This window comes from Mustela nivalis, assembly GCF_964662115.1.
Source record: "Mustela nivalis genome assembly, chromosome: 20".
NCBI classification, from domain to species: Eukaryota; Metazoa; Chordata; class Mammalia; order Carnivora; family Mustelidae; genus Mustela; species Mustela nivalis.
This window is the reverse complement of record NC_139039.1, coordinates 24,841,447-24,868,007: the sequence shown is the minus strand read 5'-3', so window position 1 is coordinate 24,868,007 and position 26,561 is coordinate 24,841,447. Positions and strand designations below refer to the sequence as shown.

Sequence of the window (26,561 nt, the reverse complement as noted above, 5' to 3'; positions counted from 1 at the left end):
TTATTAGCATGCTTTCAAGTACTTAATTCTGTCTCCTTGTGACTCTGACACTCCCTCTGGCAAAGAAGTTACGGATGAAATTCTAGCTTCCAATTTGCTACCAATGAGTCGCTAGGCACAGAGAGAGGACAATGGAAGAAAAGGAAACAATTTCTTTCATGCTAGGGGCCAGGCGCTGTGCAAGAGGTGGGTCTCGTGCTGGGAACAGGGGAGGGACTAAGTCCGCAGAGCGAGCGGTGCCAGGCCTCAGAGCTGCCTCGGGAGCCAGCGAGAGGTCTGCCGCGAGAGCCCATGCCCCTTCATTTCAGAGCTATTTTTTTCTTTTTTAAATTTTTATTTACTTAGAACTATTTCTGGAAGGAGCCTATGCTTCTGCTGCACTTCGCTAATTCCCCTGCGAGCCCAGAAATGCGGATAAGGCACTGTTGGCACAGATCTCAGTCTGAAGAGCAGAGGGACCGTCGTTACTGGTATGCTGACGCTTGGCGCTCAGTCGTGTTAAGGCTGATCAGGCTGAAATGAACCAACAGGGAAATGAAGACACTTCAGAGCGGACTGCTTTCCAGACACCGTATATTTTAAAAATGTTTTTATTGAATATTAAACAGTTACAAGTACTGTTAGACATTTAGCCAAAGCACAATTACAGGTTAAATATAATCATAAAGATGTCTTAAATAGAAACCCACCACGCAGGCAGGTGAAGTTCCTTGACGCCCTCCTTTGGAAAGCAGAAGGCGTTGGAAAAAAGGTCTTCCATTCCACGTGGAAGACCGTGATGACTAGAAGGATTTACATGCTGTGAGCGATTTCCCATGACCAAATTGATAGGGTTGCCAGATTTAGTAAAACGAAATAAAACAAAGCAAAAAGCCAGGATGCTGAGTTAAATCTGAATTTCAGATAAATAACTTTTTTTTTTTTTACCATAAACATATGTCAAATAATGCATGAAACATACTTAAGCTAACAAACTATTTTTATCCAAAATTCAAATGTAACTGGGTGCCTGTATTTTATCTGGCAATCCTACAGACAGACAAATGCAAAAAAAAAAAAAAAAAACAAAGAGAGGGGATTGGAAGCCCCTGCCACTGGTGGGTCACACAGAGACTAAAAATAAAAACAACACCGATAATGAACCAAAGAGTCACTACGATGGTTACTCACACAGACAACACCACAATGGGAAAATAACCATTACTACTCCAAAGGCTGTTGCCAGGAAACATTCTAGATTTCCTCAAAGGTGGTTTTGTAAATGTTTTTGAGAAACCTTGTTGATAAAAGTACCTTTTCAGTTTGTAGCTATCAAAGACAAATACAACTACCACAAAGACCAATGAGCTCGAAACAATGGAAGCAGAAGCAGGTATTATATGCACATGGAGAGAGTTTAAATATTCTGTGTAATGAGTACAATGGTTAAGGGTCAAGGTCATCTTCTGGGTCGAGGCTATTAGCCTCCAAGATTTTGGTTCCGTTTGTACTGTTGTGTTTTCTAGCTTCTCATCCTGAACCTTGGGGAGGGGCGTGGGCGTGTGTGTGAGACACCCCACTACCAGAGGTTAACTGCATTTCTTTGCAAACCCTCTGAATCAACAAAGGGTTTTCAGGGCTGCCTGCAGAAATGCGGAGACAGGTATAAAGTAGCAAAACAATCTGAACATTAGAAATCTGCTGGAAAAGAGGAGTGGTAGGGCAGCTGTAAAAACGGTAGAGCAGAATAGAAAACGTGAATGAAGGAAAAGTCCAAATGCAATCATCTGGGCGGGGCGAATCCTATTTCAAAGGAGGCCCTCTGCCAGATGTAGAAAACCGGTCACACCATGAACGGGTTTGGTCTCCCAGGGTATAAAACCTGGAGCTTCCTACTGCCTTGCACTCAGAACCACGGCTTGTGGTTTAAAATGATTAAGAAACAGCTTGGGCAACACGGAGACCCCACATGGTATCTTCCTGAGATGCTGCTGTGTTCCCCACACACAACACTGACCATGGAAATCTTGCTAGCATTTCTTTAAACCAGAATATCTGGTAGCTGAGGAATTTCAGACATAGAGAAATCGGGAGAGATTGATTAGATCTGCTCCTTGGCATGTAAGGAAGCATTACTTATGAAACAGACCCTCATTAAATCAGCCTCACGGGTGTGACCTACTAGAGACACACCTGACTCATGGACACCTTTCAAACACAAAGAAATGGAATTACAAGTTTATATTTATTAGGCTATAAAAGGTTAAAAAGTTTCTGCCATAGTTAAGGCTTTCTTAAGAAGAAACATTTAATTGTCTATTAATTTCAGAATATACAAGGTATCTGAAGATGCTTTACTTTTTAGGGTGGTTTTTTAAAAAAGCATTTCCTGGTCATATGCTAAAGTGTCCAACCAAAGCTCAAATAATATCTTCACAATTAACTTTATTTTCATTTTCCTGTCACTGATTTGACATCGGACAAGTTTAAGTTTCATCTTTTCAGTGAAATTTCTGACACGTGAAAGCCTGTGTTACTGTCAGTTTTGAGTGTTCCTGAACGACTAAAGTCTACAGCTCTATGGAAGGTAACTGCCCAACAAATGTCACAGCAAGAAGGCTGCTTATCGCACATTATCCTACGAGTGGGTTCTGGCCACAATGGTGGCAAGGTGCTTGGAAACACACACCACTTCCGTTTGCAAGGCTGTTGGCGGGAATCCGAAGAGCACACGTGTTCAGGAGGAGGGGGTGAGCGATGGCCAATAACCCGTGTGCGTCTGGCAGATGAACTGATATAAAGAAAATCCTAGGCGACTTATTGCATTCTATTGCTCTTCGAGCGTACACCAAAGTGTTATTTTTTGTATAAAGACTATAATAATAGACTATGAATCTATATTACTTTATTTGCCCTATTCAGGCATTTCTCTGTATAGATCAATGCACTTTGCTCTTTTGAGAGCAAAGGGAGATTAGTCTAGCCGCTGACAGCAAGGTCAAGAAGCACAAGGATGCGGTCATGAAAACACCCTAGCATTATTTATTCTATTTATGCTACTGGAAAGCTAGAAATTCCAGATTCCAAGAAGGAAAAGGGAAGAATCCTGGCTGAACTGCTGTTATTTTGCATAGAAGTAAAACTCTGGTTTCCATGCTGTCATTTGTTAACAAATTGGCAGAATCTTCAGAGCAGAGCACATGAGGCCTAATACCCGGTTCTGGCTGTGATATGGAAACAGAGGTCCAGTCTCCTTTTGCAAGACTCAAGAAGAAAGGAGGAAAATGAATGGGGTCAAAGGTAACTTCCGGAGCGAATTGTAATTCCAGACTAGCAACGTGGGGGAAAGGGAAGGCGGCCAGGTACGAGGAGAAAGCGTCCGGCTCAGAGCCTTAACTGACGCTTCATTTAGGACTCAAGAACCCAGCTGGCCATACCCAGTCAACTGGAACCACCGGGTCTAGGAGATTTGATTTTAGAACTGCAGTAAAGTGGTGGAGGTGTCCAGATTCTCTCAGCGTTTGGTTTGGGAAACACGCTGGCCATTTCTGGGGAGGCCATACTGGAACTCCTCAACTTGCTAGTGCTCCTATATACTGCATTTACAAGAAATGAAATGGATTTTGGCCTAAGGTAATGCCATGCTTTTATATTCCAAAGGGTTTTTCCGCACTGCTAGAGATGCAAGTTCCAACTTTCACTACCTTGCGGGCACTCACGATGACCTTTGGTTTGTTTCAAGTTTTGAAAAAAATGTATTTGGCTCCTGTGAAAGATCAATTAACCCATTCTCTTTAGCAGATGAATAATATATACACATTCTTTCAATAACTACTATACACTCGAATCATCACAAGACAAGAAGCACTGCAAATGTCTTCCTTACACAGTACCTTTACTCGGCACACAGAACATCAGATACGTAACATCGGCAGTTTAAATACTGCACCACAGTTTAACTTTCCAAGTGTAAGGCTGAAGTCGAAAATATCCATGAATCTAGTTAGTATGATGGAAACGACATAAAACCACAGTCGAATAGTGGCTTATCTTTTTAATAAAGCTATGAAGCTTTGATACCTATCCCATGTTCACCCTCTTACTGAATTAGAAATCACAGCTGTGTTTACCATTTTAAACTATATCTAAGTGGGGAGGCAAGTAATATACACTTTCACAGCTACTGCAAACCACAGATGCCATTCCTTCAACCCACTGTTACACATAGCGAAAAAAGGAAGGGAAGGAGGAAAAAAAGCTCTCTTAACCAATATGAAACTCGGAAGCTTCGTATGGAATTCTACTGCTATTAAACAAGTAGCCAAGACACAAACACCCAGCTTGGGTCACTAAAACTTCAATAGAAGCAACAACTGAGGCTAATTCTTGATTTCATGTTGAGGACCCATGCAAGATTCTGCTATAAAACTCAAACTAGTTCCCGATGCCTAGTTCTAGCGTTGGACTCAAGCCCAAAAGAAAGCTAAATGTATATTTTAAGAGCCTATTCTAGAATTTTTGCCTGTCACCATTTTATTTTCCTTTAGGAGATTAAGTGAGGTCATGGCTTAATCAGCCTGCATTTAAACACAAATTAGTTTTTGGAACCTGAAGTTGAAATCGCAGGTTTGCATCACACTGTTTTTCCTTTTTTTTTTTTTAAACCACATTTATGTTCTTTTTGCTTCAAAGCTGAGCAGATGCACAGCGTATCAAAGTAAATAAATTAATGCGGCCAATTCGCTGTTCAGTTAAGATGCAAAGGGCCAGTGTGAGGTGTGCAATGGATCACCCTTCAAAAGCGACAATGTGCGCCGGGCAGATGTTGATTACAACACGCGAAACAGAGTGGCAACTTCCTGAAGAAACAGCCGAGTATTTCTCCACCTTCCTTTACAAAAATAACTGAGAGAGCTTTGGTTTCCGCTTTTGTTCTCCTTGTCTGTTAAGAGATTGGAAGAAATGGTATGAAAATGCAGAGCCGGGACCTACAGAAACTATTCGAAGCACCTCCCTCCAAGTAACCCCCAAACCTGGAGAAGACACGAAGCTCTCGCACACCTACTTCCTAGAGAGGACGTGAATCCTAGCTTTCGACATCGGAGAAACAATAAAGATTATCATGACTCTCATGAAGTATGAAAATTCCACTGAATTTGGCAATAAGGCAGCTAATGTCGGGGACGACAAGGAGGTGGTCAGGCGAAGCGCAGAGGACGACCTTTCGAGCCGGCCCTGCGATCCTTCCCTGCTGCGGCCTCCGGGAACCACGCGCTCCCTGCTCGTCTGGGCGCTGCGCCCCCCGCCCCAGCCCTCCCCCCGTGTGGCGGTTTCATGAGCCCTGGGCCAGTCACTCCAACCTTTCCCTCCAGGGTCTCCGGCAGTGGCCTGAACGCCTCCAGGGCAGGCTGTGATGGGGAACAGCAAGGGGCCCTCAGCGGCTTCGACTTCTCTGAACTCGGGGAGCTCCTCGGTCAGGCTGACCTTTGTGCCTTTCCCTGGGAAGACTGGCCAATTCATAAAAGGAAGCTAAAACGTGATGGTTTTCCTTCCTGTCCCAATTTACAATGATAAGAAGTACGGATACAAAAGAAATCCAAGTGAAAACTAAGGGGAAACTAAGTCTTGCTCATCCAGAAGCTTCGGTTGAATTGCTAATGATTTTAGTCAGTGTGACTCTGTGCAAAATATCCTCAATAAGGCTCCGGCTCATTTTCAAAGTAAACAAACAAATAAAAAAAAATGAAAAGAAGAAAAGATAAAAAAAGACAATGATGCATGTTTAGAAACAACTAAAAATGAGCCTATCATATGTATACATTTTTTACATACACGTGCCATATGGAACAAAGCAAATGTAGTGTGTGAAGTGTGAAATTTGGGAAAGTATTGGTTATGGGTTTTTTTACCCCCCATTTCCAAGCCTAGATTAAAGCGATCTTGTTTTGGAAACGGACGACTGCAATGCAAATGAGCCTGAGATATGGTCAAAGGCCGCCCCTGTAAACATTTCTTCAAAGAGAACAGTAGCAGTGGAGTACGGGTCAGTTGCTCATACTCTCTTCATCACTATCGCAATGCTTTGTCAAAGACAGCTTCTTTCTAGCTGTCTGGGATTTATGGAATATTGATTTTGTTGGCAACAATCCACTGTAATCCAGTCCCAAGTTCAAATCCGCTGTGGCCGTTCCCCGTGGGCGTTCACTAGGTCTTCTGCTCGGCGGCTGTGGCGCTCTGAGCGGGAGCTTCCGGCTTCATGATCTGGTACGTGATGAGATACTCAGGGTACGCCTGCAAAGGGCCAGAAGAGAAACGAGTCACTCCTGGGGCAGTACAGTATTCAGTGGGCATCTCAGAGGCTGCTGGTCCCCATCAGTGTTCTACACGCGCCCCAGAGCCCACGAAGGCCGGCCATCGACAGGTGCCTGAACAACACACACATGCCAGGCAGACCTATGTACTGCCTAGAAATGTGTCTAGACCCTATCATCTGGACAACTGCTGTAACGCGGTTTCCACTCTGAGCACCCTTTAGTAGTGTGTTCATCCTTCATGCACATGCTGTGGCCGGGAAAACTAAGGCAGGAGAAAGTCTCTCTCTTTTCCACCTCACTTGACACTGCTGTCACATAGCATATGTTCAATAAAAGTTTGAAGGAAAGAGTAATTTGGCTGAACTGATTTCAAATTAATTACTCCCAAATATAATCCACTGAGCTAGAAGAGGGAAGGGTGAGGCCTGGTGAGTCACCAGTAACTTGGAACTGTTTTGAGATCATTTTTAAAAGGTGACTAATAAGAGTGCCTGGGTGGCTCAGTGGGTTAAAGCCTCTGCCTTCGGCTCGGGTCATGATCTCAGGGTCCTGGGATCCAGTCCCGCATCGGGCTCTCTGCTCAGCGGGAAGCCTGCTTCCTCCTCTCTCTCTGCCTGCCTCTCTGCCTACTTGTGATCTCTCTGTCAAATAAATAAAATCTTTAAAAATAAATAAATAAATAAATAAATAAATAAAAGGTGACTAATAAAAGGCAACTTTCACAGGTAACATAATGGTTCAGACTGAGACTTGCCACCCCATTTAGTCTCTTTCTCTCTGGCCTCTTTTTCTTAAAGTATGTAAAATGAAAGGCTCTGTATCTGGAAAGGAAAGACCGTTTCTTAGAGGAGATCACTACCAAGGCAATTGGGTGGAGGGCCAAAACAAAAAAACAAAAAAACAACCCTTAAAACTATGTATGTTACGTAAGAATTCTTCAACCCTAAATCTAATATAATGATACAACTAAAGGGAGCATTTCAGAGTGCTCTGTGGCTGAAAACTAGTATTCTTTGGTGAGGTAAGTGTTTTAGGGCCCCCAAAGAATCTGCTGGATGATGACTTAAAAATTACTTGCTTAGGGATATGGAGTAAGATAATAAAGAGAATAAAGGATAAAAAACAACTGGACTTTAAAAAGATACATGAACAACTATGTTCACTGCAGCATTATTTACAGTAGCTAGGACAGAACCGTTGACAGAAGAATGGCTAAAGAAGGTGTGAGGTATATATGTACACACACACACACACACACACACACACAACGGAGTATTACTCAGCCGTTAAAAAGAGATCTTGCCATTTGTGACAATGTGGATGGCCTAGAGGGTATTTGCTAAGTGAAGTGAGTCAGACAGAGAAAGACAAATACCATAAGACTTAACTTATATTTTACAAAACAAACAACAAAATACTAGTAAACTGAATCTAACGATACATTTAAAAAGTCATTTATCACCATCAAGTGGGAAGTACTCCTGGCTTACAAGGATGGTTCAATATTTGCAAACCAACCAACATGAGACATCACATCAGTAAGAGAAAGGATAAAAACCAGATGGTCATTTCAACAGATGTAGAAAAGTCGTCTGACAAAGTACAACACCCATTTATGATAAAAACTCTCAACAAAGTAGGTTTAGAGGGAACATACCTTAACACAGGTATGGCATAATAAGAATCCAGTATAATGTAAGTTACTACTATAACATTATTATGATGATGATTCATTAAGGAGAAGTCCCTTCTGAGGGGGGCTCAGCAGGAATACAAAGGACAAAAGTATAATTATACATTATCATTTTAGTTGGTATACTACTTTAATTTAATACCTATCATTCATATTCCAATGTTCTCAGTCGATTTAATAATGTTTCTCTTCCAATACCAGATCCAACTGGGGGCAGGACCTTAAGTTAGTTGTCCTGTCTCTTGGGTTTCATTGAATCTGGAGAGTTTTTAAAGTCTTTCTCTGCCTTTTATCATATGGACATTTCTGAAGAATCCAGCCTTCCCACATTTTTTTTTTTAATAGAACATTCCTCACTTTGATTAGAACAAGGTTATACATTCTTGGCTGCAATGTTGCATAGACAATGGTGAACTCTTCTCAGAGTATCATATCTGGGGCACACTCTATTTCTATCTGTCCCTTATTGGTGATGTTATTTTTGATCATCTGGTCAAGGCACTGCCCCTTTTCTCCAATGTATAATTACTGTTTTCTTCTCCTTTGTAGTTCGTAAGACCATACAAATATCCTTTTATTCATAATCAAAATTGTCTCCTAGTTTAAGCATCCACTTATGATTCCTGTCACAATGGTCCCAAGATGATGATTTTCCAAATGCAGCGCTCCTCCGCGTCCGCTCGCCTCTCCGTGCCTTTCGGCTACAGGCAAAGCCTTCCTTGCCCTTCATTTATCTAGTTATCTACTGGGTATCGCTACAGAATCATGGACTCCTGTTTTTTTTTCTCAGAGGCTTAAAATTTATTACTATATTTATTTTGGTAATCAAAGTGTTCCAGATTTGGCCGGTGGGAGCCCCTTCCTGCTGGCTCTGTGTCCTTGTGACAGGCCCCCCCACACAACTTTGAGTACTTCATTACTTCCAGGATGTTCCAGGCTCACCTTGCTCCTATTCTGCTCTAGCCCTGGAATTAGCTGTTTCTTCAAAGAGCCTGGGTTCCTTTTGGTAGGGAATGGTATTAGAGACCAAGATCTAGGTCTAGGTGTGCTCACTGCTTTTGGGGTCTCCTTGCTTTCAGGAGACAGTGCTAAGAAATATATGCATATCTATGCTCATATGCGTACATGTACCTATATATACACTTACACACATCCCTGTATATACACACAAGTACACAAACATACATACATGTATGAGCAATGAGCTCCTATCAGTGTCTCCAATTTCAGTCCCTCTCTACAGTTATTCTCATCATCCCCACATTATAGATTTGTACGCCCCTTCTTCTACCGTGAGAATCCCAGCTTCCAAATCAAACATCAACACATTTACTCATTTGCTCAATCCTACAACACACCTAAAGGAGTTTCATTGCTTTGCCCATACCATCACCATCAACACATCTAGTGAATGAAGTTCAGGATTTGTGTGTCTTTCCTATGGCTACTCCATACCTTACCTGGCCAGGACTGATGGCATGTAATAAAATACTGTTTTCCTACGTTACTTGTACTTAATTAATTCCTGCTTTCTCTCCCCCCCCCCCCAATTTTCCATCAGCGTAGTTAAGGTAACCATTTGAAATTCGATTAAATTCAGACAAACTGATCTTTGTTTTTAGTCAAATCAACAGGCATTTAGCAGTACTGTGAGAGTTAAGGGCTGGGTTGGAAAATGATAGAAAGTTTTCCTGCTTGTTGACAATTTTACTTTGGAGCCTACACACTGGGCAGAAACTGAATGCACTACAGCTTCACCACTCGGAAAGCTATTGTTCTGTGTTAAGTGCCACAGGCAGAAATACTGAGAGTGAACTCACATGACCAGCCTGTAGCACGTACATCCATAAAGAAAATTCTTTACATGGAAGCTGCTCTCTGCTCTCTGTGCTGACATGTTCAGCAGCTCAGTTATGCTGATCTGATGGGCACCGTACCTGCTCGCCTCTGTAGATGACATACTCGGCGTATGCCAGCCCGTTCACACTTGGTCTCCCGATCACTGAGTGATGTCCTGGAGGGGCATGAGCCATTTTCATGGTGCTGAACTGCAGAAAGGATTTTCCAAGGGTCACCCTACAGAAAAGCATTTGCCTAAAGGAAAAAGGAAAGCAATGCTTTGAAGGAAGCATTAAATCTTAGAGTGATGGAACTCTTAGGTGTGATAATTTTCTAAAATAATTATTTAACACAAGGCAAGCTAACTTAAAATGTCACTTTCGCATTTGAGTAGGGATGGACGGGATGGAATTTGAGATCCTGGTTTACCACAAGCAGCAGACTCAATAGCTAAAGTAGGTTTGGTGTGGTTACAGAATCAATGACAGAAAACACCCAGCAAGTTCTGACTAGTCGAAAAAGAGGAATCCTAGCAAAAATGGAGTCCTTGTGAGGATGAACCAGGCCGGGGAGGGCAGGAGGACTGAAGCAAATACACAGAAGGCAGCACCATTTGAAATCCAGATGGGGTTTACTCATTAGGAAGAAGTAAAAACCAGGGTGAGATAAATGATAATAAAAGTGGATCATACACCAAAGTGCTTAGTTTAAATGTATGGCTGGAAATCATCCTACCTGGGTGAAACACCAATTGGGAAAGATGTTGACTATTACACAGGACAAGAGACGCTGATTGGAAAGAAAGTGCATTACATAAACTAACCCTAGTTTGCAACCTGTTTTTGTAAATAAAATTTTATTGGAATGCAGCCACACACTCATACACGTGTCCTCTGCGGCTGCTTCCGCACTACGAGGGCTGAGGTCAATCACTGTGACGGATCATATGGCCTGCAAATATTAGGTAGCCCTTTAAAATCAAAGTTTGTAAGCCTTGAATATAAACCACAAATGTTTTAACTACTCAGTGAGATTGATCATACTGTTAAATGGGTAAAATAGTTATTATTCAAATAGTTCGTTTTTACTAATAGAGCATGATCTTTGCATTGTAACTAACCAGAGATACAACTCTGAGTCAAATCGTGCCAGACCCAGCATAACTGGGTCCTGCCTGGGCGGGCTTTTCCAGCACAATATTCCTAATGACCCTGCGGGGCACTGGCCTCGTGTCAGCGGCTTTCTCTTGGAGGTCCCCACGGAAAAGGTTTTTTGTTTTTTGTTTTTTTAAGAGAGAAAAAGAGAGAGAGAGAGAGAGAGAGCGAGCAAGAGCACGCACATGGAAGCAGGGGGAGGAGGGGGGGGGGAGCAGAGAACATCTTAAGCAGGCTCCGTGCTCACACCGGGTCAGAGAGCATGACCTGAGCGGAAATGAAGAGTTGGATGCCGGACCCCCGGAGCTGCCCAGGCGCCCCAGCCTGACTGCGACAGAGGGAGGTGCCCGAGCTCCATCTCCACGTCACGGCAGCACGGCGGAGTCACCGGACTCTGCCCGCTCAGTCTGCTCGGCCCACTGCCATGGCTGCTCCATGTATCACACAGACAGGCCCTTGCCTCCTGCCCCAGCCCCCACCCCCATCGCTGCGGGGGCAGGAGAAGACGCAGGCCCGGCCCGTGAAGCTGTGGGCAGCAGACGGGCCCGTGGAGAGCACCGGCTCCAGTCCGCTCCCTGGCCAGCCCTGGGCGTCAGCTGCGCTCTGCAGACACAACAGCCCCATGTGGGGGGACAGCAGTGCCCTGTGGGGCAAATGGTGATCCGTGCCAGACAGGAGCCGGCAGGTGAATTCAGCTCTGGTCTCCCACAGTGTACTAGAGTTCACACAGCCTCTGTGAAGGTGAAGTCTCATGGACTGAGCCACAGACCACACTTGTTATGAAACCGGCCAACGCACTGACGCGTCTCCCTGTCTTCGCTCCGCCTCCTTCTCTGCTTTATTTCTCTCTGCGCCTCTGCTTTATTTCTCTCTGCGCCGTCACTCCAGCTTCTCCAGTATTGCACTTGCCAAGAAAGTGCTAGCACATAAGCTTTTGCTTCAGGCTCTGCTTCCTAGGAAATCCTGACTAAGACATAAACGTATGTGTCTAATTGCAGTGGGCAGCTGCTAATCTTCATCTAGGTTCACTTTTAGTGCTTATTTAGGATAGGTTTGCAGCAACAAGAGTTTCGGCATGTCACACCTCCATCGGAACTTTTCTGTGCTATTAACCACAGAGAAAGAAGGTTCCTTCTGGACATACTGCAACCATCCTAGCTAGAACTGCTGGTGGCTGTAAGATTTTCATCAAGGAATGGATAAGAGGATGTTTCAAGATCAACAACTATAATGAATTTCAAGGCTATCTGGATCTTTTTGGGGTTTTCCCTGAGTTACAAGATCTCTAAGTAACCTTTCCATCTGGTTAATTTAAAGAAAAATACAATCAACTGTAATCTTTGTAATGTACAATTCTTTTGTGTTTTCTCCAGTGGCATGGAAGAGAATGGTATTTTTTTCACTGACTTCAGAGAGATTATTCTCTTATTCTCTTGAATTTAAGTTTTAAAATTCTATTTAAAAAGCTAACATTCATCTGCTTACTATTACATCCAACGTTAATATTCTGAAATTGAACTTTTTAAGGCAAATTATATATCCTGCCTTAAAGCACAGCTAGCAACATCAGAAACAGATTAAAGATTCAACTTGTTTACAGAAGTTATGCCTCTTAGCTTAAAAGTATCTAAAGCTAAAGGTTCTTCAACAGAAATAATTCTCAATCTTTTCTTTTTCTGAATCTGAAGCAAGGCAAGGGAAGCCCAGGGAGAAAGTCAAGATGGAGGGAGTTTCATCGTAACCTGGGACTGGCTGACACGTATCTGGCTTCTGCTAGCGCGGCGATGAGCTCTCTGTCATTTCTCCTGTTAGGGCAGAGGTTGGTCAGCTATTTCTATTCAACCCCAAACCGGTGTGTTTCACTCTGAGTCACAACACTGAGGATAAGTGACTTCTGTAGAGCCTGAGGAACGACTGAGGCTCATGATCTGAGGACAGCAATCCCAAAGGCAAGACACTTACCTATGACATATGTAGCATGACCGATCTTTGTGTGTGGGGCAGCCTGTGCCTCCTCCAATCCCATATACATACTGGTTGCTTTTGGAGGAGTTTTCAGCAAAATAAATCCCGGCACCAAACATTCCTCCTATGTACGCATGTCGCTCATCAAACCCCTTATGAATAATGGCATTAATGAAAGGAGACCCTAAAAACAGAAACACAGAAAGATCAGTGTTTTTGAATACTTCTCTAGAACCTCAATTAGCTACAAACTATTTGCACTTGGGAGGTTAATATTATCAATAATGTGTATATGAACTTGTAAGATGGTCTACCATACCTAAATTATTTCTCGTACTGGAATCTTAGCAGGGACCCAGTGTTTGCCAAGCAAGGATGTAATGTGGCTTTTGCGGATGGCATAAGATTTTTAGATAGTGAAGGACAGGGGCACCCGGGTGGTCATGATCTCAGGGTTGTGAGACTGAACCCCATGTCAGGCTATGTGCTGGGCATAGAGGCTTAAGATTCCTTCTCTCCCTCTGCTCCTCCACCCCCTCCCCCCAAAAAAGATGGCAAAGTCCCTGTGGATTTAAAAATATAGATTTTATGCCAATCTTACTTTACACAAAAACAGATAATCTGATAAACTGAAAACAATTATGCTAAACTGTAATGAAAATATTTCACTATCTAGATGGCTCAGCTTGCAGTACAAGTTCTGAAACCATTCCAGATAAGTCATTCTCATTCTACACACCCTGGAAAGCCTGTCCTAACATGCAATGCATTAGCAAACTGTACTGACACATAATTAAAAAAAAAAAAAAAATCAAAACCAGCCATTTTCAGCACAACACTAATATAGTCAATAACACAGGCTTTCCACTTTATTGGAAATCGCAAAAGCCCAAGAGATAGAGACAGGCGCGCCGCTCACCGTGAAATAACATGCGCTCATTGTGATGGTTGTGATTCTCCTCAGACACCTCCTTCTGTCTGTGACAGAATCGTTCCCTCAACTTCTTGTTGACAACTTTCTGAATCTTTAAGGATAAGGGAGAAAGAAGCAAATTAGTGAAATGGATGTTAGTAGTTTATAATTTAAAATGAAAAGTATGTTTTCTTTGAGAAAGGTTCAATTCTTGGTTTTTGTTTCCTTTGCTTAAAACATTATTTAAAAAGGATAAAGTTGCCAGGGCAGTGTAACTAAGTTAACATTCTGGCTGTTAGTGACAAAATTTTCAGGTATGGCTTTGGTTATTATTTCTGCACTAGACCTGGTTGTACCTCAGAATCACCTGAGGAGTTCAAGAAAAGAATAGCTATTCCGAGACTCCTCCCAGACTTGCTGAATGTTGGGATACAGGGGCCTGTAAATCTGCATTCTTCTAAAAGCTCTCTAAAAACTCTCCAGGGAATTCTGAGGGGCACTGGTGTAACTTCCAAGGATGTAGTCAGTTCTCAACAGGTTTTATATATCTCTATGATGCTCCTTTGAAAAAAGCACATCTATCCCATGTTATAAATTAAGATACTGAAATTAAGAGATACATGTATTCTGATATAATCACTGACTCAGATTGAAAACCAGGCCTTCAAAGTACTCGGAAGTGGTGATAAAAACTCTGTCAGCTCTGGTCTAAATCTGTGGGCAAGCTGCAACTCATCACTGTATCTGTACCACCAACCCTAGGAGATCTAGCCTTCTGTCTGTAGCTTTCCTGCTTCCATCCAGTCTCTGTTTCTGGTGAAATACGGTCTTGAGGGATTAGTGGAAAGTGACACCTGACTGCCAGGCAACAGATGGCTGATTATCTCGACAGTTTAAAAATAGGACGTTTAAAAAAAACTTTTCATTGTCTAGATTTAATTTTCAGATATGCCCTGCAATCCAATTTTCACCCTGAAATTTTAACGACTTACTCGAATGACATTGTATCTGTTGAAGATGCCACCGGCATTGCCACCATCTCTGTGTTCTCGGATCGTACTTTGCATCTACAGAACAAAATAACAGAACTTTCTGGAAATATGCCAGTATATAATTCTAAAGACATTCCTCTGTTTTCAACATTCACTTCTGTTACACTTTTTTACTGATGAGTCTCAGACTCAGGGCTAATAAATAAATAGGAGTTGACTATAAATGGTTCACCAGAGTTTAATGGGTATTTCTGATGAGAAAGTAGTCATGACATAAATATTAAACTTCTGCATTTTCTCTTTATTTTTTAGTAAAAGCTTTGGAAGATTTTCCTGTAAGCACAATGGGGAACACAGAAATAAAACATCACATTAAGTTATCTACATTACTATTTTATGTTACTGAGAATGCGAAGCAACATTGGGATTAAGTCAAACTTAAGCTCACATTTGACGAATACTCACTAAACAAATACTCAAATAAACAACAAAGAATTAAAAAAAAAAAAATCAATAAACTTCTGTTCCCTGGGTGAAACAGACCATATTATCAATTTGGGATATCAAAGAACATTTCCGTGACCAAGAGAAGCTGGGTGTGCCGGTTAACTAAGCAGAGTAACTTCGCTCTGAGTGGTACTCTTTCTTCATGCGCTCTCCAAATTCAAAAGGATTACGGAAAAGTAAAATGTTCTAAAGATCCAAGTTTCTCATAGAATTGACTCAAAGTGTTAATTCTCTATCTTATTGCTCTGTTTGCAAAGTTATTCATCACATTTTGGACATTAGTCTCCAAATCGGCTAACCACTAACAGGGTGATTAGGCAGGAAGCCCCTGGAAGGTGCTACACTTTCCTTACAGACTGGCCAAGCCTGAGCCGAAAACCCTCCCTACGGTAACAGGTCCAGACTTCCCAGCATGAGAATAATGTGAGCTCTAGTTAAAAGGTAGAAAATAAACAAAAAGACTCAGGCATGCATTTCTCTGCAAAATAACAGAATTAGTTAGGTGGCTTATTTATTGTGATAATGACATTAGGCACTCTGTTTATTATGTGTAAGAAATGAGGGGGAAGCCAGAGTAGGGAGGGAATTTCTGCGGTGTCTGTCTGGCAGGAGGGATAGTGCTTTAACACAGTGACTGAAGTCGGGAAAGGCGACTGAATTATGAGGCAGATTTCACAGGCGAACAGGAAAAGTAGGTGTATTATTTTATCATCCCATTTTATAACTTTGCGTGAAAATAAAAATAAGAAGGTATTTGCTGTATGTGAGACAAGATTCTCACTTGCCTAGTAGCACTTGAACACCACAAGCAAATAGTTCTAATAGGGTTCCTACTTGCCTGATTTCAAGAAAGTCTCTGGGACGAAGAGACCCTTGTGGCCCGTCACTGAAACCCTAGGCTTTTAATGGGAAAACCCTGTAGTAGACCCTAATCCACGGTCCTCCCTGAGCGTGGGCAGTACGCCACGGCAATGGCTAAGGCAGTTCGGATGACAGAGAGGCGAGTGATCCTAAGTCACTGTCAGACAAGCTTACCTCTACTGAAAAAATAGGCTTAACCACAGACTTCAGGAAAAGAGAATTAGAAATGTTGATGTACATTACCTCTTCTTCTACTGACTGATATTCCTTATCTTCTGGAGCAAGATCCAGCAAAATAGTTCCCTGATTAACACAGTGAAACGTCAAATAAGGATTGGTGCCTGTAGGAAAGAAAAATTAATGAATTAAAGTCCACACTATTCAGGCTCAATTTTAGGGACGACTTTGTCATAAATAATGATATTTTGGAAGAAATTTAAATTATTTGCAATGTGACCTTCATATATAAGGTTCTATTGAACAAATACATCCAAAGACAAGAGAAGTAATGGAGAGAGGATTGGGGATCAATTTGATCTGTTTTACAGAGTTCCCCAGCATGGCTCAACAATTTCTATTTGAGCAGAATTCTATTATAAACGTACATGCAGCTATGTCTGATAGAAAAGAGAAACACATTGTAATCACAATGCAGTCAGGTCTAAAATCCAAGAATTATCCTGTAAAAACTCTGTGAGATGGCTTGAAATGGCCACTCATAATTCAAGTCTAAAACAGATTATTCTTGTTAGTTTCATTGCCTTTGTTAATGTAATGCAGACAAAAAGCAAGACTTAAACTCAAAAACTGCTACCATTTAGTTTCATGTTACTCTTGTGACTTTGTTGGCTCTGCAGTGACTAAATCAAGTTCTTCCCCTTCTCTCCCTTTGCTTTCCTATTGTGAAAGCACTTGCGGCAAACCGAGATGATAAACGTGGAGGCCCACAGGGGCGTGGGTGGGGGGGAGATAGGAGGCTTGCAGCAGCACGGTACAGTGGAAAAAAGCCTGAGCTGCCAGTTGTGGCAGGGACAAAGGTTCAGGATGAGTTCAGAGGAAGAGGTCAGATTATGAAAAGCCATGTTACAAATGTCTGATTTTATCCCCAAAGCAACAGGATTCTCTTGAAAGGTGTTAAGCAATGCACTGATATGATCATAGAGTCATTTCGAAAAGAATCTTCTGGGAGGAGTGCAGCCAGGCATGGGGGTTGGGGGGTGGGGGGTGGGAAAGGTGAGGCTTCGAGATAAGCTGGAAGGCGGCTGTGACAGTCCAAGGGAGAGATGACAGTGGCTTGGATTAGGCGACCTGTACTGGATTCAACAGCAGTGGGAAAGGAGAGAAGTGAAGATTCCAGAAAGACCCAGCATATACAATGTTGGTGGGGAGAGGGGGCAGGAAGGAGGTGCTACACCCTCCAAGTGTATGAGCTCTGGGTTCAGACCACTTGAGCCCTGACAACTTACTTATCCCGCTAATTTCTGAGACTTATTCTTTTTCCCCAAATAACTTACCTTGTTGTCCACCTAACAGTCTTTCTACTCCTTTGATTAATTTATGGCGGTGTCCATATGCATTGATGCCTATTTCTTTCAACTCCTCATGGCCCATATCAGCCAGTACATCTAGTGTAATCTGAAAAAACGGAACAGAATTAATCGCTAAATCTTTAACAGTGGTTCAGTTCTTCCATGCGTCTTCCATGCTATAATAACCCATCCAAACTGACAAACTCTTTTGTCTTCTTTAACTGTGAACTTAAAATCTTAAAGTTGTCTTGATAATTTTATCAGCTTTTTACTCACTTGAAATATTCCTTCCTTCTAGTCAATGGTGAATTATAATGGCAGAAACAATGCTATAGAGATAAAGAATGAACACTGCTGTATTTCCTTTTGATTATTTAACTCTACCACTTTGTGCCTGACTCAAGATATAAAAGAAAACAACCAGAAGCTTGAAGACAGGGAAATACCAGATCCCCAGATCCATCAGGTAGCAGAGAAAAATGCTGGGGGAAAGGGAGAGGGGCTTAGCACAAGGAAAGAGAATGTGACAAAAGGAGGAAGCAGTTTTAGCTAAGTAGGATTTATATCAAGATAAAGAACTCCCCAGTGCTGAGAAATAGTCCAGCATGGAAAAAGCTGTCTTTGAAAGCGGTGAGATTTAGAACACAAGTATACAGTTATACAGAAGTTATATAAAAAATACCACTTCAGAAGGGAGAGTAGATGGTTTTTAAGTTCTCTTATAAATTCCCAGACTTAACAGTCCCTGAAGCCTTACATACATTCTGTTGTTGTAAAAACAGTGGTTTATAATTTCTGCTTATTCATCCCTACAAATGGAGGTGGTTAGCTGGCGGCTGACTACCAGGACTCAAAATCACCCAGCGCCTTTGTTGACTAAAAGTAACTGTGACTCTACCGCCACCCAGTGGCAGAGTTCGGGATGCACAGGACGGAATCTGGGGCCTCCACATTTCTGGAGGGCTGAATGGTGAAATCTAGCTCAGAAGAAGCTGGCCCTATAACAATGCAAACACTACTTTACAAGATGAGCCTTTAGTTTTCTCTTTCCTTGGAAAACTGAGAAATCCTTCCATAGACACCCTTTTTCCAACTCAAATATGTTTTATCTATCTGTAGTGTTCTCTACCTTTTTACTTGAATATTACATAAAAAACAAAACAAAACAAAACAAAAAACCCTGGCAAATTAGGCCTGGAGTTCACTGATTTTTATTGCCAGAATGAAATATTATATAATGAGTCTGATCTTCTCGATACAGCAAGTATACATCACTCACTCTTCAGGATAATTTACTATAGTGCTCTTAAGTGGCCATTTAAGAAATAATCGCTCCATTGTACAAAATGGGCAATTCGCTTCCAATCACCAAAAGGAAATTTTGAGCAGAGCTTTTAAAAAGCAACAGTTCTGAGATATACATCTTTGAGACAAAGTAATTCACAACATAATAGGAGCCTGTATATTTTTAGCAGACGTAATCTAATATACTTTGGAAGCCGGGCACAGGGTTTCCTACATTAGCGATGTCCCGTTTTTTCCTTCTAAACTTTGGTTCAAATAAGGTTGACGGAAAAACAGGATCTCATATCGACGTGGTAGCTTCAATTCAAAGAAACCTTAAACTTTTCTGAATCTGGACATAAAGTGTGTATCTGGAAAAATCAGAAACAAGGCCAAAGGACAGCATCCTCTCTGTAAAGTTCTAGAAAAGAAACGGAGACTATTTAATGTATCTGACAATACAGCTCCACTCACAAAATGAATAGCTCCCCAACTCCTCACGACCACCCTGAAGTTACTAAGGACATCCTCATGGGGAACTGAGGCTCAAAGCAGTCCTAAATGCAGTACACAGGAGAGCTGAGACGGATCGCCCGATCTCTCTTGCCCTTGCTTATATTTCTTAAAGGGCTGACTAGAAAGCTAAAATAACTAAACATTACATGTAGCTGCTGCGAATCCGTGGTGCCCAATTTGTCCCCATATTTAACAGGCAGTGGCCACTGGAAAACCTTAAATGATAAGCTTAGGAATTCAGATTACTGTTCATTTGTTCACTCATTCCTATACAGTAGATTTAATGAACACCTTCTAGATGCTAGGTATTTTCCCCAAAAAGCAACTTGTCAAACATTTCATTTAACTCTAAAACTATCCACTACAGCTCAGAAAGGAAAATAACTAGTCCAAGTTGGTAGTAAAAGAGCAGGGCCGGGAATCAAACAAGGTACTACCACAAAAGTTCATGCTATTTCTTCTGACAAGATTAAAAAGTAAACACAATAATGTGGTAAAGGTTGGTAAATGTTTTGGAGCAATCCCTATGGAAACTCTTAGGAAGGTTCCTACTTGGTCAAGGTTGTAGGTAGGGCTGGGAAAGATGGAAGGAACAGGAGGGGGTTCAGGAAAGGTTCTTAGGAGAACGTAACAACTTGGCTAAGAAGCAGAAGCTCATCAGGCAGAGAAAGGAGGAAAGGGTGTTTAAGACAAAGGGAACAGCATGTGCAAAAGGAAAATCCAGCAAGGGACTACGGAACATTGGGAGACTCTCAGCACCGAAGTCCAAAAGGGTAAGAGTATAAGGTATAGAGAGGCAAGAAGAAGGGACGGACAGAGCAGCAGGCTAGGAGCAGATCTTAACGTGCTTTTATCTATCAAGATGGTATCCAAACACTCCTAGGGAGCCTTTTCAGCAGAGTAGCACGATCAAAGTTATATTTGAGGAGGAGAATGACAACATTCTGAAGGGCAGGTCTGGGAAAGGACTGTGTGAACAAGGTAATGGAGAAGGGTTGAAGGGAGAAATCAGAGAGCAATTGCAAAATGAGAGAATACAGGGCCTGGTAAATAGAAATGGTTAAGAAAAAGAAAAAAAGCAATGGGAGTAGAGATTATTCCAGAAATCTGAAAACTGGTGAATATGAGATTATTGTCTCAAAAAAGGAAATGGAAATATCTGGAAGCAGGTTAGATGGATTCTGGATATGCTGCTCCACGATTCAGGCATTTTATACTATTAGAAATAGGCTCTTTTGGGAAAATTATCTTTAATTCGCTTAAACAATAACTTAGTTATCTCCAGGAAATTACAAGTTTCTTGGGCTAGGCATTTATATCTAGCACACATTAAAATCAAATTGATCCTGCCTATCAGACTGGCTAGAATCAAAAAGAAAAAAACAACAAGTGTTGGGGAGGAGGCGGAGAAAGGGGAACACTTGTGCTCTGTTGGTGGGAATGTACACTGGTGCGGCCGCTGTGGAAAACAGTGTGGAGGGGCCTCCAAAAATTAAAAATAGAACTACCATAAGATCTGACAGTTCCACTTCTGCGTATTTATTTGAGGAAAACAAAAACACCAATTCGGAGAGATATATGTGCCCCTATGTTCACTGCGACATTATTCGCAATAGCTAAGATAAGGAAGTAACCCAGGTAGATGAATGGATATAGATGTACTCTGGGTGTGTGTGTGTCTGTGTTGTGTATACACAACACACACAGAGTAAAATATTACTCAGCCATTTAAAAAAGAACGAAATCTTGCCATTCATGACGACATGGAGGCTATATGCAAAGTAAGTCAGAGAAAGACAAGTAACAGTATGATTTCACTTCTACGCTGAATCTGAAACAGAAAAGAGAAACAGACTCAGATAAAGGAAACAAACTTGGGTTACCAGAGGAGGTAGGAGTTGAGGGGCTGGGCAAATAGGTGAAGATGGTAAAGACGCACAAACTCCCCCTTACAATATAAGTAAGTCATGGGGATGGAATGTACAGCGTAGGGAACACAGTCCTAATCAATGACTCTGTATGGTTACAGATGTAACTAGGCTTATTGTGGGGATAATTTCATAATGCACAAAAATATCAAATCATTATGATGTACTCCTGAAACTAGTAAGTAGTGTAGGTCAATTCTACTTCAATTGAAAAAAAAAAAAAAAAACAAAAACCCAAATTCTAATCTTTAAAATAAGGATTGTTGATGTATCAGGCAAATCACCTCACATAAAAAGCAAATGTCCCTTGACAAAGGGTTGCCTCTTGTTTCTAAGATTTGTTCATTTTTTTTGGGGTAGAGAGAGAAAAAGTAGAATTTTAATGGGAAGAGAAAAATTAAGAGTCTAAATGCACAAGCTCCTTCCTTTCACTTGGGCTTCAAAAGATGCAGGCCAGAGTAAGAGTTGTTAGAGCTAATTTTATAATCACATTCACAGTTAATGTACCCGAGACCCTTCCTTGGTCTTTTGATTTTGAAATAAAAATTTATAAAGGTCACTTTTCATGAAAATATATGAGTTGCCCATAAATATGTCCAAAAAAGCCTTCTAAGTCATAGTCCTAGCATTTATGCTTAGGAATTGCAGTGAAAAATCAAATCAGCCTTTCCCAGAGAAAAAGTGTTCTAACCAGGAAGCTACGTTATAAAGGAAGGGCCAGAGGGACACTGGTACAGTATTTACAACAACAAAGGACACGGGTGTGTATTACTTGGTGAAGTTTGCATGTTTGAATAAGTCAAGTTAGTTAAGAGACTCCTGAGAGAATAACTGTGAAGGGATGAGGCTGTGATGCCCCTGAAGGATGTTTCCCTGAGACCGGAAGTAAAATAACTACACCCCGCTCCACTGCGGGGTTAGCATCCTTGAGCAGAACCAGAAGCAGAAAGATCTTGTGTGTCAAAACGATTCAGGACACAGAACCACTCCCTGGCTTAACAGAAATGGACAAGAATTAAATGAGTACAGGGTATATGCCCACTCCTTCCCTCACTACCCAAATATCTTGACCATCAGCAATCACATTACAGCCTGATACAGAAATGTTAATGGGAGAAAATTCTGCAGGTAAACTTTAGAAAGGGTTACAGAATTTAGTATTCTTTAACTAAAGGCTGCTCAAGGAACACTTGCAGTCAAAGTAGAAGTTATTTTGATTGCTTGATGCCTGGGCCAGAAGACAGTCAGACACAGTTCAACAGAAAGAATGGGAGTATCATTTGTCTGGAGGAAGGAGCTGTGCTGGGCAATATACATTAAATGGAACAGTCAACATATTAATAAAAAAGGATACAGAAATTATTCCTGCAACAAGAAAATCGATGGAGCCATTTACTCAGAACAAAAGTACAGTGTGAAAGAGAGCAATAAAGCTGATGAAACAGGAGAAGCTGTCAAAAGCCCCAACCGAGAGACTAAACGATTAAACTATTACAATCAATAGAATGAGATATCCATGTCACAGGAAATCAGCTACTGGGAGAATAAAGTAAAAGAGAAAAAAATAAAGCACAAAATTATGCAGCAAACAAATTGAAAGGGGAGAAATGGAAATCCTTTGAAAAACGTTCAACAGTCGACTGGAGTTATTTGTGTGAACTAGGGTCTTTGGTTTATTAAGCAAAGGTGTGTGAAATTTCAGTTCCTGTGGATCTGATTTGGGAAGAAGGGATATATTAAGGGATATCCTTTGGCTTTAGCAGGAGATAATGCTTTCACAAGAGCTTTCATACCTCCAGGGAGGGAATAAGGCAAAAACATTCTTACTGTTTAGGACAGTCTCATAAGAAATCTCCAGGGTGTCTGGGGGGCTCAGTTGGTTAAGAGTTTGTCTTTGGCTCAGGTCATGATCCTGGGGTCCTGGCACTGAGCCCCGAATCGGGCTCCCTGCTCAGCAGGGAGTCTGCTTCTCCCTCTGCCTCTCCCTCCTGCCAGTGATCTCTCCCTCAAATAAATAAAAAAATCTTAAAAAAAAAGCATCTCCAGGGGCGCCTGGGTGGCTCAGCAGGTTAAAGCCTCTGCCTTCAGACCAGGTCATGACCCCAGGGTCCTGGGATCGAGCCCCACATCGGGCTCTCTGCTCAGTGCAGAGCCTGTTTCTCTCTCTCTCTGCCTGCCTCTCTGCCTACTTGTGTTCTCTGTCAAATAAATAAATAAAATCTTTAGGGAAAAAAAAAACACAAAAGCATCTCCAAACCAGAGGGTAAATCAATGGTAGGTGAAGCTCAAGGAAGAATGCATTATTAGGGAAGTCTAGCAAGTCCTCACCACCAGACAAAGGACACATCTGACGGGTCGTTAAAGCATACTTTAAAAACTGACACAGGAGCACGGTAGGACCAGGAATTTTAACTGTCTGGATACTTGAAGGTGTTATAATTTACAGTCAAGAGGAAGTGACAAGCTAAATGCCTTTTCCAATGTTACACAGCTAATCAGAGAAAATAATCAGAATCAAGGTCTTTTAGGCCAGTGCTATTTCTGCTCCACTGTTTTGATCAATAAGAACATAACTGTAATAAGCAATATAAGGAAATTTAACTAAAAAAAAAAGACATTAAATAATCTTAACAGTGTAACTGCTATGAAAAAGAACTGGTGTTTTTAATTAGCTCCAAATTGACTACGAAGAAACCATAAATGGGGCAAAGAGGCCAGTGAGGAACTAGGAAGCACTATCCACAGAGAGAAGAAGGGAAAAATTAAAAGGGTATATTTATCTTAAAACAGGAGAGACTCTGTAGGAGAGGGCGGTTGGAAGGATAAGTCCATGCTAAGCTGATTGGGTCCTAGGAAGAGATGAAGGGCTGTCCTGTGTTGTGGTGAGCTGAATGGCAGCCCTCAGAAAGATGTATCCATGTTTTAATCCCCAGAATTTCTGAAGGACCTATCTGGAAAACTTAGCACATGGGACTAAGTTAAGGATCTTGAAATGGGGAGATCGCTAGTATTTTTTTTTTTTTAAAGATTTTATTTATTTGACAGAGATCACAAGTAGGCAGAGAGGTAGGCAGAGAGAGAGAGAGGAGGAAGCAGGCTCCCTGCCGAGCAGAGAGCCCAATGCGGGGCTCGATCCTAGGACCCTGAGATCATGACCTGAGCCGAAGGCAGAGGCTTAACCCACTGAGCCACCCAGGTGCCCCGGAGATCGATAGTATTACATGGGTAGGCCTTAAATCCGACGCGAGTATCCTTCTAAGACACAGACGCGCAGGCATAGAGAAGGCAAGGTGACAAGGGAAGCAGAGGCTGCAGTCATGCGACTGTAAGCCAAAGGGGCCCGGAACCTGGCAGAGGCACGAGAGGGCAACCCTGCCAACGACGACACCAAGTTTGGGCTAATTTGTTGTAACAGCCCTATGAAATGAGTACATGAGCAGACTAGACATTAGATTTCTGTGCCAAACAGGGTAAATGTAAACATAAAATTAGATTATACACAGGGGCAGATTGGGGCACACATGAAATTACAAGCCCTTTATTATACCTGCCCAAAGTGTAACAATTTATCCTCCCAATTGGATGTTAAAAGAGTAGGATCTGGGAAAATGACTAAATACCTTTCTCATTTTAAGATTCTATATAGAGTAGTAACAGTCGATTTAAAATCAGCAAGTTATTATTATTCAATATTGAATACTGACTGTGGTAATAAAATCATACAGTAAGAAATTAAAAAGTCATTATCCTGTATAAAAATAGAGTGACAAACAGAAGGGTCTTAATTCATAAATGCTGTAATGGTGACTTCTTACTCAGAGTGTCATACACATTTAAGATGAACATGAAAACAGGACAGGTCCGAGAGTAGATGGCTAAGTTTTGGTTCAGCATTATTTTAGACTCATCTAGACAACAGAAACTTCATAAAGAGGCAATTTGCAAAAGGTACACTTGTCCAGGAATTACTTTGCTTTCCAAATTTAACAGATGACTGCTTTGTGAAGATTTTGCTAAACAGCTAATATAAAAATGTGTCATTGGTTTTAAGCGGAGTTTATTCACATTTATTGAGATACACTTTGTGGAAAAAGAATAATGAAAGAAGATTTTGAAACATTCTTTTGAGGTGGTTTCATGGCCCAAGTTTATGTAATAAAACATCGGTAGTCAAACCGCTTATAAAGATATAATGAAGTAACGGTTAATGACTCGCATCATCTGTTAAACAATTTTGGGAAGAATTATAAAATCCTAAATTCCCCTGGCTTCTTTAGAGCTTGGTATGAGTTTTAAAGCTAAGAAGTAAAAAGAAACAAAGAATGGTAATTAATAACTCTTAATATTTCATTAAAAAGACTCAGCGAAAAGGAGAGCTTACCTGTTCTGTTTCAAAGATGTCCCGAAGGTGCTCAAGACCAAGGCTTTTTAGGAACTGGCTGATATTCATGTCAAGACCCGCAACTAAAACAGACATATATTAAAGTTTTCAGAAAGCAGTTATCAATCTAAAGGAAGTGATAGTATTTATTTAAAGCCATGGCTCTCTGACACCCTTGGCCATACAGATGATTTTACAGAGCATAAAAGTCATCAAGAATACATCTATTTAATTCAGTCACCTCAGGTTAACTCTGAATTTGGTGGAGAAGTAAAGCAGAGTTTATCTTATTGGTAGCATTTATATTAACTATAATATTACAAAGTTTAATCTAATGCTTTTAGTGAAATATTTAATAGCTTGGAATTAAAAAACTGAATTTACCAGTTATGATTTGTTTCCATTCCTTAAATGATCTCTTTTTTTTCTGATATAATTTCAGTAAGAAGACTCACTCAGTAGTTAAATACAATATGATGGTTAGAAATGGATATACTGGAATATACATAAGAACAATGTAGATGTCAAGGTATTTATTCTATGAAGATAGTTCTTATAAACTGGTGTGTATGTGAAAACTTACAGACAGGCTGTCTTTAAGACAGGTTTTCAATAATTACTGAGAAGTAAGTGAAATCTGTTCATTTAAAAAAATAAAAACGAGGGAGGCACCTGGGTGGCTCAGTTGGTTGAACTCTTGATTTCA

General features: G+C 41.2%; 1 protein-coding gene across 1 annotated transcript in view; it reads right to left on the bottom strand.

The window, feature by feature from the left end:
- Positions 1–574: 574 nt before the first annotated feature.
- TNKS (tankyrase) overlaps positions 575–26,561 on the bottom strand; it is a 207,361-nt gene continuing 181,374 nt past the window's right edge. The window contains exons 20-27 of the mRNA XM_082715639.1: positions 25,856–25,938; positions 17,732–17,852; positions 16,461–16,558; positions 14,850–14,924; positions 13,864–13,969; positions 12,942–13,128; positions 9,924–10,080; positions 575–6,270 (exon numbers count right to left, since the gene is read on the bottom strand). Coding sequence (XP_082571765.1) covers positions 6,184–6,270; positions 9,924–10,080; positions 12,942–13,128; positions 13,864–13,969; positions 14,850–14,924; positions 16,461–16,558; positions 17,732–17,852; positions 25,856–25,938 — 914 coding nt within the window. The 3' untranslated portion in view covers positions 575–6,183. The remainder of the gene's footprint in view (positions 6,271–9,923; positions 10,081–12,941; positions 13,129–13,863; positions 13,970–14,849; positions 14,925–16,460; positions 16,559–17,731; positions 17,853–25,855; positions 25,939–26,561) is intronic.